The following is a 20,478-nucleotide window of genomic DNA, read 5'->3' as shown; positions in this document are numbered from 1 at the left end:
ATGTGGAACCCACATGTAATATTAGAGAATGTGTTGGTTTTTTTTTTTTTTTTTTTTTTTTTTTGCCTCTAGATAATATCACCCTTTAATTATATACAAGACCAGCCTTGAGCGTAACCGAAGTAGACGCCGGCCAAGGACCTCCACCCGGGAGGGACCCAAATTGTTTATATATATAAATATCTATATATCCAAGACAAATTATGGTTGTTTCCCAAATGCATGCTGCTTATAGAATTTTGTTAATCATACCAGTTACATTTGCCTCTGTAGAAAGAAGTTTTTCAAAATTAAAGTGATCAAATCTTATCTTCGATCAATTATGCCACATAAAAAATTGAATGGGTTAAGGGTTAACTATTTTATCAATTGCAAAAGAATTGATTGAAAAATTAGACTATGTAAACTAAATTAGTGCATTTGAGTCTAAAAACGCGAGACGTGTAATATTTAAGTAATGTTTGTATATTTTTCTTGTTTTGATTTAATTTTAATGTTATTTGATATAGGAATAGACTTTTCATGTATTTAGCGAATTCTTTATTATACATATTAATGTGCAAAGGGTCTTGGGTCAGAGAACTCCAAGATCCCACTTTGAAGGCTCAACTAGGGCTTCAAATTCTCAGAGTCGGCCCGACTATATATGTTTGGCAAGAAAAATTCCTAGAAAAAGAGAGAAAATTAATCTTTCATAATTGTCAAATCAGTGAGGGTAAAATGCACGTCTATATATCAGATTATTCCATTCATAAAGTTGAAAATTATGTGACGGTAACAAATCAGCAAAGTGCTAGTCTATGTGCCATATAATCGTCACTGAAAATTCAGAGACCTCCTTAATTTTCTAGACAAATGTTTCATTAGAGTACGGACTGTTGACTGGACTGAATATGAATCTCAGATGAAAGTCCACAAACCCACCCAGGTATCCCCAGGATTGCGTTCTAGAAAATCATGATATTTACGTATTCGTTGGAATCATATAGCTGTGAAGAATTGTCTGCATGCCTATGTAATGACCTCGATGGTTCTAATTGCACTATTGAGTATCTATGTTTACTTTGAACAAGTATAATAAGTTGTCAAGTTGAGGCAAATTAGTCATTTCCCTGACATCTCAGAAAGCACGAAATTATCATGTCTTGGGTCCCCAATATTGTAATTACGTTCTAGATAATCATGATAAATTAGTATACATTAGAATCTTAGCTGTGTAGAATTGTCTGCATGCATGTGTAATGGCCGCGATGGTTCTAGTTGCCCTGTTGAGTATCTATGTTTACTTTGAACAAATCTTAGAAAGCAAGAAATTATCTTTTTTGGGTCAATGTGAAATTATTATTAGATTTTTCTTTGCTGTGATCTACAGGGTTGAGATGGTCTTTGTATGAAATTTGAGTCTTTGGGAGCGCATACAAAAATGAATTTTAACCTCTTACCCCTTAGTGTAAAGTATATCGTTTAAATAAAAAAATTATTATACAAATATCTTTGTATAGCAAACGTTACATTATACAATGACATTAATTGTTATTACTAAAATTTGATTTTACAATGTCGATTGTCTATTAGACTACCAATGTAGCTATTATATGTGCGAACATCTCGCATTACATAATCATAAGTGCAAGCATGTGGCCTTTTACCACAATGGTGGAAAGGTGTTGAGCCTTTACATGACGGCATGGGTTCAAACCTCGTCGGTAGCTAACCTAACATCTAATCTAATAAAATCTATCGTTTGACAAAAAAAAAAAAAAAAAAAGAATCATAAATGCAAAGTAATATCAATTCATTGAAAGAAAAAAGAGTACCAATACATTAAAGATAAAAGCAAACCACATACCAAGCCAATTATTATTTTGCTCTTCGATAATATTTTAGCTAGCACTCCATAATAAATTTACTATAAATTGTATCCATACGCATTTCAGGTTGTGTATCAATATATGTACCTTAAAGTTGTATAGTAGCTTGTTTCAATAATAGCCGTTGTTTCTTATTTATTTTTTTACTGGAGAAATTAGGGTATCTTCCCTTATTTTTCTATTTTATTAATTAAAACCTTATTTTTTTTAATAAAAGAAAAAAGAAGGATATTACATAAAATAGGGATATATTTCACAATTTGTAACTTCCATAAAAATTAATATAGGTAAACATTTCATTAATATTAATATCGTGAGGTATAGAAGGTCAAATGACTTTAATAAAAAGGTGAAAACCGATAATATTTCACTCAAAGAACAGTGGTGGATACAAGCCACATCCAAAGTATCCTTTTTTTAAGACATAATCAGTTCTAAAGTTTAGTCCAAGTTTTCTTTCATGTTTACTTACAACATGAAAGAAGATTATATTTTTGTACTACATTTTAACACTACATAGTGAATCTTGTTACATCATGAAGTATTAATATTTAGCAGAAAAAATATTGGTTGCCAACCTACTTTATTTATTTGATACAAAAAGTTACGCTTGTAATCAAATCATGACGTGTTCAAGTCTTACTAATGATCCTTTTGGAAATAGGCTTTAAACCTCAAAAACAAGTACCAACATTAACCAATGTTGGGATATGTCAGTATGAAATCTTGTGACTTACTATGCAAAAGAATAAAACAAGCTTATACTTACGATCATGCATTGAAAACGCTCAAAAGCTGTTGTGTTTAAAAGTAACACTCCATGGCATGACGAAATGGTACAACTCCACCTTACATTAATCGTATTTAACGTGCTTTTTTTAAAGCCTAAATTAATCACACAAAAAAATGTCTTCAATACGTCAATTAAACCCCAGATGAACATATGTACGTACATGCAACAACATAATGGAGAATGTGAGTACCCTTTTCACATGCAATATACATACATATATATATATATATGTAGATGTATGTGTGTGTGTGTATATGTATATGTATGTATGTATGTATACAGTATATCCTTAGTCTTTCTCTTTTGTCAATCGAACAGATCAAGCATGCATAAGGCTTAATTCCAACCAGTCCCCAATGGCATGCAAGCCGCCCCCCCCCCCCCCCCCCCAAGCTACCTGCAGCTAGCATATGCACCAAGACAATCATCGCCTAGTACTTCCTGTTAGAGATTTCAATAATAATAATAATAATAATTATTAATATATATATATATTAATATATAATATTTATGAATATATAAATATATAAATATATATGACCTAGTGCTGCTGCCATCCGCAGCATGCATGCGGCAACATGTATTGAAAGGTTGGATTGAATTCAACCTTGTACCTTTTGGTTGAATTACAACTTTTGGTTAAAAGATATGATGTTTACTCAAATTGTATGAGTAGAATTAAAGGATATAATTAGTCAATATTTATTTTCTGAAAATTCTAAATAGAACACATGTCTTTTGGGTCAACACTATTAAGAAGAGTTGTGTGTCTTCAACTAAAATGAAATGGCTCGATGAACGGGTACTTTGATGTCTATAAATACATGTTGTGGTATAATGTTTCATACACAATTCATTCAGAAATTTGTTGTCTACATAATTTCTTTGCTCTCTTTTCTCTATTCATCACATTCATACAATTTCTTTTTAGTTATTTCTAAGGGAATATAATTCGGTTTTGCTAATCGAATATTCCATACTTTGTTGTATCCTGGAAGTGATTTGCCAAGAACCCTTTAGCAAACTCATTCGAGTGGGAGCAAATAACACTTTAAGGAAACGATTCAAGTCGTACCTCAAAGTCATTATTCGGATTATTCTCCATAATTCTATATTTAATCTAACACTTCCATATGTGTGCATAATTATCTAGGTTTGATGTAACATCTCGTACATATTTTAAATTTGGATTTTGTTTTCAAGTTGATTTTATATTCTATCCGGTAATAAAGGAGAGCATACATCAATTAGTCTCTTAATTAGCAGGCTACTAACTAGCATTAGGAGGCATCATTCAGTAGTTAGAGATGTTCTTCTTACTGAAATCCTACCTACCACATATGAGGGTGCAGATTTTTTTTTAATCCCATACATGCATAGTTTTTGTTGGAATCTTATCTAACCGAAGAGCCTAACTAACTTTGGATTGGTGTGTTGTGTTTTTTCATATGTTTTGGATAAGCCACTAGAAAGTGGGGTTTCAATTAAAGCCAACTCAATGCTTTGGTTTAATAACAAGTTGTGCTTTGACTTCGAGTATATTAAAATCTCTTTGTAGTGATATTATATTATTTAGTAATAATTCATCTACTTATAAAAAAACAACTTGGTTTCAACTTGGGGAGTTAAAAACTTTCACATTGTAAGAAGTTATATTAGGTCCCGTCTCAAGTAATTTGCCTCTACACAGTAGTAATCATCAATAAAACCTTTAAGATGTGTTTTACATATCTTCCTAAACCACTATATACATGAACTAGCTATTTGTAACTATAACTTGATAAGTAATAACCTCCTTAAAGCATCTCCAATGAAATATACAAAATGTCTTGAAATGTGCATTTTATATATTCTTATTAACCGAAAAGTTCTCCAATGGATAAATTTTTGGGAATTTTAACGAAACGCTCTCGGTACTGTTCACTTTAACAAAAAACCACATTTTTACACTAAAAATCAATCCTAGTACTATTCATTTTACCCTTTATTTTGCCCTTATCGTTAAAACTCAAAGTTTTCAAACCCTTTTCATTAATTTTTCTTAAATTTTAAGGCATGTAAACTACCCATCTTAGCGGGAAATGTACATAATGTAAAGTTTACATCTTTAGGAGGTAGCTAGGCTTCACGCCTCCACCAATTAAAGAGAGAAAAGGTGGCAAATTTGGATTGGTATGTACATTTACATCTTTTAGAAACAAAAATGAGATGTAAATATAGTTTTTACATCTCAAATTTGTACTCTCAATTGAAGACACTCGGATAGCTATAAATTTGTACTCTTTGTTTTCTTAAGGGTTCTTTAGATATAAACCCTTGAAACTCCTATTTCTCAAATAAAAGCCCACATAAATTTAAACATTCAAATAAAACCAAAATTTCAAATAGACTGCCATGCATGTAGACAAATATATGACCAACAATTACAATACATTTACAACTTATGCCACAAAATCCTAATTTGGTCAATAAATGTTATTACTCATCCTAATTATGATGAGCAATTAAATTCATATGGATATTTTACCTTTGTTGTATCATAAATATTAGCTACATATATAAATCAATTTACCAAATTAAAAAAAAAAGAAAAAGAAAAAAGAACACATATCTTGTAAGGAAAAAAATAATATTGTTTGAATCATGTAATTACCTACATACAAATTAATTTACCTACTTATAAAATATTATACTAATTTACCTGCATTTTGAATCATGTAATTACCTACATACAAATATTATACTAATTTACCTACATTTAAATTAATTTACCTACTTATAAAATATTATACTAATTTACCTACATTTAACTTAATTTAGCTATTGTAAAAAAAAAAAAAAAATTAGTGATATTAGATAATGTTCGAATGTTGTGGGTTTGTGCTTGTAGGCAATTAAATAAACTTTTAATCTAATGCACATAAATCATGTAGGTAAATTGACCATTTTGGAAGTAAATTAGATCCTTTAAATTTTGGTTTGATGGAATAGATAAATTAGACTATTTTGTAGGTAAAAATTGCGCGGAACATATAGCTTTTGTTTTGTGTATTAGGAGTTGGAGTATTAGCTGAAGCTATTTTAGGTTTATTGTTGTGTTGGTAGGTAAATTAACTTATATATTTAATGTACAAAATTCTGAAATTAGTATTATTATTTTTCAATCGGCACGTTATAACAATTTGAAAGTTAATACATTGAATATACAATGAATGTCATGAATTATTTTGTAAAATATATAAAATTAATTAAATGGATATAACAAGTAACTGATCCAAAAATCTTATCCAAGTATTAATAGGGGTATTTTAGGCATTCGAAAATACACAATTTGAAAAGTCAAGCTCAATGAAAAGAATTTGTTTAGTTGAAGGCTAGTCAATGGGCTTTATTCAAGAAAACAAAAGGAGATGAATTTTAGTCGAGGAAAATATAGTTTCAAAGGGTAATGTCAAATTTTCAGTTTTCTTAATTTACACAGTCTTTTCTTTAAAACTGTAATTGGCATAATTAAGGTACAAAGTTTTGACAAATATTTTACAACTTTTTAAAGCCTTGTTTTTTTCTTTTTTGAAAGGGGGACAATTGGTGGCAAGCCACGATTATACACCACCATTTCTGGGGGCCGGAAGATTCACAGAGGCATTTCAGCCTCCCCCTGGCCATAAGTGGTACTCATTTATTCATTAAATGACATGGAATAGGGTTAGTTTTGTTTTGGTCCTAATCAACCTAATTGGTAGAATGAACCCTTATTTGTTTAAATAGTTTGATCAAGGTCCCTAACATCATTTAAGGGATTTAACTCCCGCATTTATGCATTAAATATCCCACAAATTATGAAATTTAAACAAATTCAAATAATATTTTTACAATATGACAATTACTTAAAAACCAATAATAGAGTAATATTGTTCTTCACATGGTTCTAGCAAGAGAATAGTGTGCCCATGTAATTATTAATTTATTTTAAGAAATAAATATTAAAATAATATGGGTACAAATTATATTAAATTATGGGTACATATTAGAATTCAAAATTATGGGTACAAATTAAAACTAAAAAGAATATTGGTACAAATTTAAAAAGGGTACAAAATAAATAGAAATATATGAAAGACAAATACTAAAAAGATATATTTGGAAATGATTAATAAGTTTTTCATTTTTAAATTGTCATATAATCACTTGTAAATAATTTAAAATTCTAATAATAACATGGAGAAAAGTCAAGGGGCCTTGATCACAAATGAAAAAAGAATAAGGTTTCAATTGATGAGAAAGAAAGATGAGGGATGGTAATCTAGTTTATCCTATTTTGAAACATAAAATAAATACATAAAATTAGCGTGAAAAAAATTATGGGTACAATGCATTGGTATTGACATTAGATTGTTTTCTAAAGATTCATCACATCTGGCTATACATTAGATAAAAGTCTTACTACATGGAAATAAAATCAAGATGTTGTAGACATAATTTACTGAACGATTATGGAGGTCATAGAGAGAGAGGGAGGTGCGGCAATAGTAGAGAGAAGAAAGAGATGTGTAATTGTGGGTGTGTGTTATTCTACCCCATTTTGTCTTTATTTATAGTAGTAAGGAAGGTTAATTCCTTACCCTTTAGGATTACAACATTTAATAGGTAATCTACTCCTAATAGGAACATAAGATACATTCCCATATCTACTAGGATTTACACAATCACATTCCTAATCTAATAGGACTGCAATACTCCCCCTTGAGTATGTAAATACTCAAGTAAATGGCGCATCAGGTCTTCAGTAATGAAGTAAATACAATTGATGAAGTCATCGCCATAATGAGCGAATGCGAGTCTCAGATCAACGGGAGAATGCATAAAAAGTAAAACTCACAAAACATCGCTATGGTAAAACCCAAGGTGTGGAGAAAACACATAGACTAAGGAAAAAAGTGAGAAGTTGCATTAAGTCAAAACTATACGTCTTTTGGACACAAGTAGAAGAGCTCACAAGGGTATGATCAACCCAGGATGGGTGCCTCATTAAAACCTAGTTAGATAGCAAAAATCCAGTGGGAAAAATGCTCCTAATCGTAAGGAAAAAGAGTTCATTAAGATCAAGTGAGTATACTTTTGGATACTTCCCCTGAGTTTAACATAACTTCCAAATGAGAACTACAAGCATTGCATATGATAGTTAGGCATACCAATTCCTTGGACAAGCTTCTGGAAGGTTGACTTCGGAAATGACGTCGTGTAAAGGTCGACAAGGTTGTCTGGGATCAGCTTACATGACTTCAATCTCCTGATGCTTTGCTGATGTAGACACAAGATGTCTTGGCATTGACTTTGTTGATGTATCATGGCTTAGTCGGGTGGATGTATGCAATATAATCTTCATGGATCATTGTTGGGACTCAACGATGGATGAAAACACAGCAAGTACTTCGAATATGCTCAACAAGAACTTTTAACCATGTCTCACTTGTGGCGTAGTGAAGTGAGGTGAATCTTAGAATGATTCGAAGATTTCGCAACCAAGTTCATATCATGGACCTCTAAGATATTGCGATATGCCTAACGGTAAAGACATAACCATTTGGGGGATTTTTCCTTGTGCGGGTTTGATAAGTAACCAGCGTCAACATAACAAACAAGGCAAGTATCTTTCCGAGGATCAGGGGGGTTGGATCTGCTTGAGATGCATTGGGATTTGCCCATGTAGTACCTTCATGGTACGTCTTTAATACCAATTAAGTGGTTGTGTATAGGCGTGGTGTTGCATCTTTACCAATAGATCAACAGTTATAAAAAAAATTACTGTAATACGAAATAATTAAAATGAAAATTCTAATTTTCATTTTTTATCTTCATAAAATTTTATTTAAAAATTTGAATTTAATATTAACAATTCAGTATTAATAAAATTAAATACGTATTTATTTTTCACTAGTGACTTATTGGAGATGTCCTGTCTAAATACAATGAGCTAAGTACAACAAAACGCAAAGTTGACTTTTATATATGGAATTTCGGATTCCATAACCTCTTCAAGGGTCTCATTTGCATATAACATATGGATGATCAAAGGTATACTCAAAAGTAACACATTCAAGGTGTAGTTCAATTGGTAAACCAAAATACCATTAGAACAATGCTTCAACTTTAAGTCAAGGCATAAACGAGTTTCCTAAGATCCTTCATCTCAAATTCCATCTTTCAGGTGCGAGGCAGTTTTCTCAAGCTCTTCTGGAGTCTTAGTAAGATTCGTGTCAACGACATAAACTGTATTTCTAGCAATTTGAAATAAGACTTCATAATTTAACATGCAAGGGCATAATTCATATCCCTGACTGGTCAAATAATTACTTAGATGGATATACCACATCCATCAGATTGTAAGTGAACTCCTCAAAAAAGTTAAGAGGGTGTTCTGTGATTTAGAACTATTTGAACCAATCCATGTAATTCTTCAGGAACTTACATGTAAATCTCCGTATCTATATCCCCATGGAGAAAACACTAACCATATTTCATCACACTGCTATCAATCACAGGACGTTTGAGAGAAACCTTGCGCAATAAGGCGTGCATCATATTGCACTATTTCATTCATCTCATAACGTTTCCTTTCCCACTTGTAACACAATAGGGTTACCTTGGGCAGTGTAGGAACAACAAGTCCAAAACACACTTTAGTAAGGAATTTGACCTGGATTGTAATTTCGATTGTCCAATTAGTTCTATGTTGTCACTTAATCAACGGAACATGGTTCGATATCATCGCTTTTCACTTATGTCGGTAGCTACCATATAAGTGAAAACATCATCGACAATAATCTCATTTTAATTCCATTTAGCTCATTCAAACTAGTATACTGGACCAAGAACTTCATGTCTCGGGAGTAATCAAGATTAATCTCATGAGATAGAAATGATTTGAGATAGCGACCAAGTATGAATTCATTGTTGTGCCATGTCTTCCTCTTCTAGGGAAGTGAATCCTACAAACCAAGTGATACGTCGTGCTCCAAACCAAGAAAGATTGATTGGCTATCCGCTGTGTACCAGACCATCCAACAGAGGCTGTACACACTTCAGGGATGTTGACTCGACGTTCGTTAAGTACGTTTATCCTTGCAGGTATGTTTGTAACTGGTATATGATCTCGTCACTTTAGCTAAATCAGGGAAATGCGTCTGGAGCACCATTCTAAAAGATAGAATACATCACACTTGCTTATCACACTTGTGCGGTACGAGGATCGAGATGAGACATAGTGGGAAACGTCCATGCAAATTCGAGCCGTTCTCAAAAAACGTTAACGTTCTTATCTCCCCCTAACGGCGGGAAGACTATCTCATTAAAGTGACAACCACAAATGAGCAATAAAGAGATTGCAAGCAAAGACTTGAAGAAAGCTAGTGTGAAGGAGAATCATGATCGACAAAAGATACACATCCTTCTTTGAGGACCCATATTGGTACGTTGAGGTGACGCAACTTGGCACATGGAATGCATAGCCAAATGTGTAAATACCAAAATTGTCAGGTTCATACCCAATAACCAACTGTAATGTCATATAGGTTGGGTGGCAATGGGCGTCAAGGTGGACCAACATAGCTGCGTACAAGATTGCATAGCCCTAGGCAAAAACTGAAAACTTGGTACGTTTAACAAAATCCAGGCAATCATTTAAATTGCGCTTTATAATCATTAGGCGAGGCTATTTGGGGTGAACATGGGAACTCAATGTTCAATTATAAAGCCAAAACACATGCAATACTTTATCAAAAAACCATCGATATAAACTCTCAAGCATTATCCAGTCTCCGGACTTTAAGGGATAAGTAGGGTGGTGAGCCCTTAATCGGCCAGAAGGTTTAGCAGCAATGTGTGTGGACAAACATGTGACCAGTATGTCAATTCATCAACCAAAACCATAAGTATTTATATGGTCCGCATTTTGGTTGGATTAGTCCACATATATTCCCTTGAATCTACTGTGAAAAATGGGTGATTTCGTATCTTTGCGAGGAATGATATAGAAAATCAATTTCCCTAATGAGCAGGCTTGGCAAAGTGTGCATGTAGGCACAAAATCCTTACTTCAGGTACGGAGATACGTTGTCGCATCATTGTTCGACCTAAGTGTCCCAAAAAGGTCGTGCCAAGTCAAGTAAACTGCTCAATCACCAAGCTCCAGGCCAGCCACATATGGTGTGTTTCCAATTGGGAGACAACCCATTGGCCTCTTCAGGCTCATTTTTTAAGGTGGTGCAAAGATATTCCACTCTATTTTCTTCATTGGTTCATTTATGATCATTGTCATCTCGAATATCCTTAAAAACTCAACGACAAGGAGAATTTAAGGTCCCTTAAATGGTAATTCAATACCAGTCATATAACGAGGAGCGTGCCAATGCTCTTAATCAGGTTGGATAGACCTGAAGCCGTTGTTAGAGATGTGATTTAGGTGTAAAGTTAGTGTGCGTAGTACACATTCATCCAAACAACTAACTTTCCTACATTCCTACCTAATCACGTGTTGAATTGAATCGGTCACATGTATTAAGAAACATGATTTAATTAACTTATATTCGAGGACAATATCAATAAGACTATTCATAAGTAAAACATACACCAAACTTGAATCCAAGAACATGGAAAAATGTTCACAAAGTAAATGGTTTACTGAGGGGAGTTAGCCAACAAGGCCATCTATGTCAAAATTCTACTCTTCCACAATGTTCGGTAGAGCAAAATTAGTCTCACATATTGACTACTAGAATGGTACTCCTCAACAACATTGGTAAGGGCACGAACAGGTGCATAACCAATGACCTATTCCATCGAGACAGAAGTAGATTCTGCAGGGTTGAGGTTTGGAAATATTATCCCTTATTCTTAAAGTTTTAGGTCTTAGGTACCAAGGATCGTGCTTTGGGCATGATGCCACACCTTGGCAGGTTCTGATTCTACCATATGTTGTAAAAACAAACTCAAAATTGGATTGTGAGAGAGTATGCCATTCGATGTATCCCTACTGAAGCAGTGCATCACCATTCGGTTGGGCTTTGACTGAACTAGGTCGAGCCATTCAGTAGACTCCAGCTGAACTAAGTCTATACCGTTCGGTAGACTCTAGCCAAACTGGGTCTATACATTTCTCTCACATTTGTGGTAGTGATCAAATATGAAAATTTGGTAAACATCCGTTTTCTACACTATTGCTTCAGGAGCGAGTTAGAAACATGGAATGACGAGAAAAGTATTCTCTAGTCAAAATTCAATCGAATTTATAAACTTCAAAATTGTACTCATTCATGGACGTAATCATGGTGTACTTCAAGCAATATCTTTCATGATTAGACGGTCCGTAGTAGCAAGCCAAAGAGCCATGGAATCCTCGTTCAGGAGGTATTTTTGTTTTTAGTGCTTCGGGCATAGGTCTTCGAATGAAGATCATGGAAAAAGCTTATTCAACTCTTCCATGCCATTGTTGGCTTCAATGGTTTCTCAGCTACTTTAATAGTTAAGTGGAGATTCATGTCTTATACCCCACATAAAGTGGTTTCTATTAGAAATGTCCAAATCAGGAAAATATAACTTGTGACAATTCGACAATCCATTGAATTGGAGGGAACAAGATATTGATTAGTGCTATGGGAATAAATCATCCATAAGCATCAAAGTTAGAACATTCGAGTTCTAAGACATGGTTTTCATGAAAAACGTCGAGTTTTCATGGGTGTATTGTTTTATGAAAACTTCAGGTTTCAAAGGCACTAAATTTGAAACTACATGTTCAATTTAATTTATGAACGTTTAGTTCATAAAAAAGAGGTTCCTACAAGAACACAGAATGCAATATAGAACTAAGTGTAGTGGATTTGAGTTTCTTCGGGAACTCAAGTGTGAGAGTTTCGTTACTACGAAAGTATGTCAACGGTTCAAAGAAGAGAAATAAATTATTGAATCATTAATGTCCAAAAGTGATCTTCAGGTCAATAATTTTGGATTCATTATCAGATTAATGGACTGCAGGTCACTTTTAATTAATTCAATAGATTGGGACCATCTGGGTCGATCGTAGAAGTAAGATAATGACTTACGGGTTATATTAGCTTCAATTGGCGGCAGGCCAAGTGACAAGTGAATTTTAGCTCATATAAAGTTAACCAAAAACGTCCCAAAAATATTTGGGTATGGTTAAAAAGCACGGGATACCAAATAATTGGCATCGGGTCGAGAAAAAAAAATAAATGGCACAACCCATCACGTGTGGGCTGGTTGTGTGAGGCACGACCCTGCAGAAAATTGAATGGCTGCAGGCCATGGGCCATATGTTGGGAAGAGCCTAGCAACTTAGAAGCTGTTGGAAGTGGGGTGAGCAAAAGCCCAACATGCATTGGCTTTTGGGTCAAGGGTCGAGGGCGTGAAGCCCAGCCAGTAACAGGCTCGTTATACGTGGGCTAGGACACGGGACAAGCCTAGCAGCATAAAGGCTGCTAGTTTGGGCCAAGGGCGTGAGGGCAGGGCCCAGCATGCAGTTACAGGCCGAGCTGGAGGTGAGCTAGGGCTTCAGGCCCCATTGAAAGACCTTCCTAGGCCACAGGCCTAGTCAGTCTCGCACGCAGGAAGCCCAAAAGGTTGCTGCCTTTGTCCGGATGTCAAATGCCATAAAACAATTCCCAATAAACTTTTTTTTTCTTTTCAACATTCCTAGGATTTGAAAAACCCTAAAGCTTCTAATTTATTTTAATTCTTTGACTCACAAATTCCACATAGCATAATTGCGTATTGCATGAACAAATATATAAACATATACAATATATATAGATATATATTGGAAGGTAAATATAAATGTAGGGGGTTCATGCATCATGGGGAATGTTTTCATGCTTCAAGGTCGTTTCAAATATTTTACTTTATTTTAAGCGTACTTGATTGACAGAAAACTACAAAAGCTTTTGAATTTGTAGAAGATCCTTCTCATAAAGCAGGAATTGCATTTCCAATGCGTTGTACCATGTTCAACACAAAAAACTTAAATTGAATCAATAGCATGTAGATCAATTCAATAAAATAATGAATTAATCATAAAAAGAATGATTAAAACGTAATACTCCCCAAATTGAAGATCAAACTAGATTGAAGATCACACTCTCTTTAGCGCAACGTCAAGAGTGTGCTGATAACGTGTTGTAGGCATAATTTACTGAATGATTATGGAGGCCATAGAGAGAGAGGGAGGTGCGGTAATAGTAGAGAGAAGAGAGAAATGTGTAATTGTGGGTGTGTGTTATTCTACCCCATTGTGCCTTTATTTATAGTAGTAAGGAAGGTTAATTCCTTACCCTTTAGGATTAATTACAACATTTAATAGGTAATCTATTCCTAATAGGAATATAAGATACATTCTTATATCTACTAGGATTTACACAATCACATTCCTAATCCAGTAGGACTGCAACACAAGAATTTTATTTTTTTTATCCCAAAAGTGAGAAGAATAAAGTACTTCGAATCAATGGAGTTCTACCTCCTTTCTTGTTTTCACACTCACAAGTTTCTTCCTTTTTAATTTTATTTTTAATTTTCTTCTAGAATTTTTTTTTTTTGTTTTATTTTTGTATTTTTAATATTAGTTAAAATTCATGTAAGCATCCATGTCATTATGTCATTTATGAATGAATGAGGACCCTTTATGTTATATAATATAAAAGCTTAAAAAAGTGTAAAAATATTTGTCCCTTGATCCTATCTCTATCTTAATTTGTGGTATTATACCTATACTATTCCCTAAAATATTTTTTCATCCATAGCACATAACACAAACAACTATATAGACACATTATTGGGTGAAAAAAATTAGTTAAGTTATGATTCAAAGAATGCATCCGAAGACAAATATCTGTTTACCTTTTAATTTTTGGACAATTTGCACTGAATTCTTATCAAATAAAGCGAGATAATTTTGAACTTCAGTACAAATCATCGAGCACATTGTTCTAATCAAAGTGGCTAAACTTATGTTTGCAAATATCGGTTTACCCTGGGTAACCTGACCATTGAACCTCAAACAAATTTATCTTATGTAGCCTAGCCATTGAACCCCAAACCATTTTTTTTTTTTTTTTTACTAAGCTCTAATTACATTGTTTTCTCTTACCACTTAGTACTACGGTCTAGTGGTATTCCTCTTCACTTGTAAGTAAGAGGTTTTAGGTTCAATTCTTGCCAAAGGTGAATTTGAACCACATTATTGCTAGCCCATTGTGAGGTTTAACGCCATTCTCTCACCCTCTTAATGTAGATAATATCGGTTGTACAAAAAAATAATTACATTATTTTCTCTTAGTTAACTACCTAATAGTCACTTAATACTATGATCTAGCACTTGTAAAATGAAATGTTTGAGTTCAAATTTCGTGGTTGGCAAGTTCAAAACTATTTTTTTTTCCAACCCCTTTCTAAATATTTTTTATTATAAAAAAATAAATTTAACTATACCTAGTAATATCGCCTTTCTAAATTTATTTAATCAGGGAAGTAACATCCTCATTAAGTTAGGCTATTTATTATTATTTTTTTAACAAATAAATATTATTTACACTAAGTGGTGGGGGAGTGGGTTAAGCCACACAATAGGCTAATCAATAATAATGTGGTTCAAATTCGCCTTTAACGAGCCACTTGGTACTATGGTATAGTGGTATCCTCTTCATTTGTAAGTGAGAGGTTTCAGGTTCGATTCTTGCGTTGGCGAATTTGAACCATATTATTGCTAGCCCATTGTGAGGGTAAGCCCACCCCCTCTCCCTTAGTATCAATAATATTGTTTGTTCAAAAATAAAAATAAAAATAAAAATAAATTCGCCTTTGATGAGAATCGAACTTAAAACCTCTCACTTACAAATGAAGAAGAATCTTAGTACTAAATGACTCATTAAGTTAGGCTATGAGTTTATAAAAATAAAATAAACAAATAAAGTTAGGGCTCCCCTCCCGCTCTTTCAAAATTTGAAATAATTGATTCACATAAATCTTTTACTAGTTCCATGCTTCATAAGTATGGTTGATCACATATCTCATAGGACTTATAAGGATATCAAATCTATGTACCTCTTGTGTATTTCACAGAATTGTTCACATGGTTTATATACTAAGGAACACTTGATGGGCACGAAAAATCCTAAATCATATCTCCAAATATATGCACTCAATCCCCAAATATTCTCACAAACAAAATTAGAAGGATCTTTAGCAGTTGCTTGGTTGTCACGGCAGGATATTGGCAATTGCTTGCAGTGCCTCTTCCTTGCCATTTACTTGTACAGCACATGAAGATGATGTGCCTTACTCCTCGTTATTACCATTTCTACAGCACATGACGATGATGTGCCTTACTCCTCGTTATTACCATTTCCAGTCCAGTCCCTAATATTGTCTTGTTGACATTTTTTTTTTTTGGAGAGTAATGTGTGAGCCTCGCTTCTATTAATTATACCGTGAAAATAATATTTGTGTAAGTTATAAACAGAAAAATTTACCAAATTCGTAACAACACCAAACTTTACAAACCTTTGTCACTGTATACGCTACCACCTCAATAAAGATTTTAAATAGTGGGGTTTCAAAATTTGTTATTTATGAATACCTCATTGATGTTTCATTTAATTTTTGCCCTACTAAACTATAGATGCTCTGTTTGTGTGTGTGTGTACCCTCTCTTTAAAAATGGGCAGAAAACCGTCCGACCTAAATTTTGTCTTGACAAGAAGAATCCTAAACTGGAAACGTTCTTCATGCCTCTTAAACAGCACCATTGTGAAACCAAAAAAAAAAAAAACGGCACCATTATGTTAATAAATTGACAAAGAAAAAAAAAACCTTAATAGTAAGTTTGACTCGTAGTATTAAGTTAGACAAAAAATTAGGCCTTTAATTGGGGAGCATTTTTGCTCACCACCATTTAATGTGGTGTATGCTTACCACCCTATTTATCATTGTTAGATGAGTTTGAATTTTCAAGATTCGTGTAGTGGATAAGCACAAATCTCAAAATTTAAAATCATCTAATGGTGATAAATAGGATGGTGAGCATACACCACACTAAATAGTGGTGAGCAAAAATACACTCCTTTAATTGAGGTCAGCATGCATTCACGTCTTTCGGTCCATTGGAATTAGCAACTGAATAATATTCCTATTGAGCCTGCAGACCCCCCAGCATTGTCATCAAGCTTTGGTCATAAAAAGACGCTTGAAACTCCCAAGAAATTCAGAAATTGCTCTGTATAATAAGCTCCGAAGTCTCTATTTCTTTTTCATTTTTTTTTCCACAATGGCCGTCCAAAAGTCTTGAGTTTTTGTTTTCTTTTCATTCCTATAAACCTCCCCTTTATATCCCATACACACTTCTGCACATACCCAATTGAGCAATCTCTCTCTCTCTCTCTCTCTCCCTCTAAACATGGACAAAGCTCCTTTGATCCCAGAAAGCCCAAAACTTGAGCAATACAACCAGAATCCCCACAAAACCCATCTATCTTTAGCTCTCACAGAAGCCAAATGCATAGCCAACATAGCTTTCCCAATGGTATTGACGGGTCTATTACTCTACTCTCGCTCAATGATCTCCATGCTCTTCCTAGGCCACCTCGGCGAGCTTTCATTGGCTGGTGGCTCGCTTTCCATAGGATTTGCCAACATCACAGGTTATTCTGTTCTCTCTGGCCTTGCCATGGGGATGGAACCCATTTGCGGCCAAGCTTACGGAGCCAAAAAATTCAAACTTTTAGGCCTAACCCTGCAGAGAACAGTTATTCTTCTTCTCTTAACTTCAATCCCAATTGCATTTCTGTGGTTCAACATGAAAGCGATTTTGCTTTTTTGTGGCCAACAAGATGAGATTGCAACTGAGGCTCATTCTTACATTCTTTACTCTCTTCCTGACCTCCTTGCTCAAAGCCTTTTGCACCCTTTGCGAATTTATCTTCGAACTCAATCCATAACCATGCCTCTCACATTCTGTGCAGCTTTGGCTATTCTTCTTCACATTCCCATCAATTACCTTCTTGTTCATGTTCTCAATCTTGGGATCAAAGGCATGGCACTAAGCGGGGTTTGGACTAATGTCAACCTCGTTGGATCATTGATAGCTTACATTGCAATCTCTGGTGTGTACAAGAAAACATGGGGTGGTTTTTCCAAAGAGTGCTTCACAGGGTGGAAAAATCTAATGAATTTGGCCATTCCAAGTTGCATATCGGTTTGTTTAGAATGGTGGTGGTATGAGATCATGATTTTGCTATGTGGTTTGTTGCTTAACCCTCAAGCAACTGTTGCTTCAATGGGAATTCTGATCCAAACCACAGCGTTGATATACATTTTCCCATCTTCCTTAAGCTTTGGTGTGTCAACAAGGGTAGGAAATGAGCTTGGTGCTAACCGCCCCGAAAGAGCAAGACTTGCAACAATTGTAGGCCTATCTTATAGCTTCATATTGGGATTTTCAGCATTGTTGTTTGCTGTGACTGTGAGGAATATTTGGGCCAGCATGTTCACCAAAGACTCGGAGATTATTGCATTGACATCAATGGTGTTGCCAATTATTGGCCTATGCGAGCTCGGAAACTGCCCACAAACTACAGGTTGTGGTGTTTTGAGGGGAATTGCTAGGCCAAAATTGGGAGCAAACATAAACTTGGGTTGCTTTTATCTTGTGGGAATGCCTGTTGCTGTGTGGTTGAGTTTTTATGTACAGTTTGATTTTAGAGGACTTTGGCTTGGTCTTCTGGCAGCCCAAGGCTCATGTGTTTTGACCATGTTGTTTGTTTTGTTTAGAACCAATTGGGATCTTCAAGCCCAGAGAGCCAAGGAGCTCACAGGAACTTTTACCATTGATGATGATGATTTTCAAGATTTCGATAAAGCTAGTGAGTCTTTGAGTTCATTTCAAAACACAGAAGAATGCAAAAATTTATCTCTGGTGTGACTGTAAGCATTGACCAATTGTTGGTGTAGGATTTCTGTTATGGGAAATTTAATACAATTTTGTTTCCTCCTTCAAAAAGATAAGCAATTCTATTGTAAATGACATTGAGATTTCTTTTAAGAAGGGATATTCATAGAACCAATGTCTATTTCTTTTCACAGATTCTTGTGGAAGTAACATGCTTATTTTCATTTACAATTGTTTAATTATGTGTCAAATGGGAAAGCATTGTTGTTGCTTTGTTGCCTATAACATTGTTTAGTGGGATTAATTTGTCTTATTTATTGTCTACCAATTGATGGGGATATGGAAGAAGATCAATGTTGTTTTTGTTTCTTATCTTGTGGCAGTTTAGTTGTATTTTGTGCCTTAAATGCTTTGGAAATTTTAAGTTTTGGATTCTAACATAAGTGGCTAGGGTTTCGCTACCATTCGACTGCCGTCTCCATACCCCATCCTCCCATCTGTGCTTTACCATTTTCGCACTTACTCATTCTGCAATTCTTTAATTATTTTTGTCAGCCGAATATGTCAAACAAATATGAGATGATATGTCTTGAACTTTTCTAGTAACTAATTAAATTGCCACATGGACACTTGGTTTAATCAATTCCCAATTCTTAGAGAAGTGGGAGTGAAAAGTATAGTGTGGTGCCATACACACATATCTTTTTATCTTCGACACTCTTTCAATTTTTGGTTGTCAGATTGAATGAATTAAAGAAGATCAAATGACAAAAGTTAACAAGAAGTGTATAGAAATAAAAAGGGGTGTGTGGATAGCACCGTCCAATAAATATATAATTATAAAACTAATTTATTCGTCCATAACATCAGGAAAAAAAAATAACACTACTCTAGTTGTGGTGTTTCTCCATATCGGGCTACGTCATACTTCCACTGCAGGTAAGCCTCTTGAATATATCATCCACAAAACTCATTAGGTTCGACTCCATTTCATCAATAATATACCCCTCCTTTTATGCAAAAAGAATTTAAAATTAAACATTATAATATATTATATAACAAAAATAGTTACTAATATATTAACTCCCATCCTCCGGCACCTTCTTTCAAGACCCCTACTCGGCCGTAGGACATTTGTTTAGTAATACATACCCAATATCATGCGCAAGTTCGGTGTTCGACTCCTTCTTAGATCTCGTGAAATCATTCAAGTTGATTCGCTTGCGCCCGTCATTATTTCCTCTTCTGCCACATGTATGCGTAATCTTTACCTTCTTTTTTCCAAAGCCTTCTCCCTAACACCCCTTACTTAGACTACTGGCGGAATCGGCCATTGTACGAACTAGGACAGGAGGGATTTTGGGGCAAAAGAAAACGAGGGGAAATAGAGGTCTTTGGGGAAAACAATGTGAGCAAAATGGGGAGAGAACCGAAAACGTCCCAAACCGAAAATCACGAACCGTTCGGTAACCAATCCTGAAAAATTCAGTATGGGATCTAAATCTCATATGCCTTTGTTCTGTAATCCCGAACCAAACCGATAAATATTTTAATATAATTTTATATACAGTTGAATTAACAACGGCCATTGGATTTAGTTGAGATTAAATCTCAACCGTTGGTTACTCTCTGTCACCTCACTTCCTCAGAGACTTCAAACTGTCCGATCTCCCTCAACTTTTGAAGACAAAGTCCTGCAATTTCTATTCCCTCCCAACCCCCAAAACACTAAATTCCCAACCCTCATCGTCTTCTTCCAGAGCCCAATTGTTGAATTTTTAGATCGTCGGGCCCGTCCTACTCTAACGACACCGATATAGTCCCCAACTTTACCACCTGCTCAATCTGTCAGGTGTGAG

At 34.6% G+C, this 20,478-nt stretch overlaps 1 protein-coding gene across 1 annotated transcript; it reads left to right on the top strand.

Moving 5' to 3' along the window:
- Nucleotides 1-17,035: 17,035 nt before the first annotated feature.
- LOC126617623 (protein DETOXIFICATION 49) lies at nucleotides 17,036-18,957 on the top strand. The gene has a single exon (XM_050285644.1). It carries the CDS (start codon nucleotides 17,129-17,131, stop codon nucleotides 18,650-18,652), a length of 1,524 nt encoding a protein of 507 aa, XP_050141601.1. The 5' UTR covers nucleotides 17,036-17,128; the 3' UTR covers nucleotides 18,653-18,957.
- The last annotated feature ends 1,521 nt before the right edge of the window (nucleotides 18,958-20,478 follow it).

This window comes from Malus sylvestris, chromosome 4 (assembly GCF_916048215.2).
Source record: "Malus sylvestris chromosome 4, drMalSylv7.2, whole genome shotgun sequence".
Lineage (NCBI taxonomy): Eukaryota > Viridiplantae > Streptophyta > Magnoliopsida > Rosales > Rosaceae > Malus > Malus sylvestris.
Note: the sequence above shows the minus strand (reverse complement) of the source record. Positions and strands in the feature narration are given on the sequence as shown.

Excerpts from the sequence above, each read along its gene's own strand:
- LOC126617623 (XM_050285644.1), top strand. The coding sequence starts at position 17,129 with ATGGACAAAGCTCCTTTGATCCCAGAAAGCCCAAAACTTGAGCAATAC.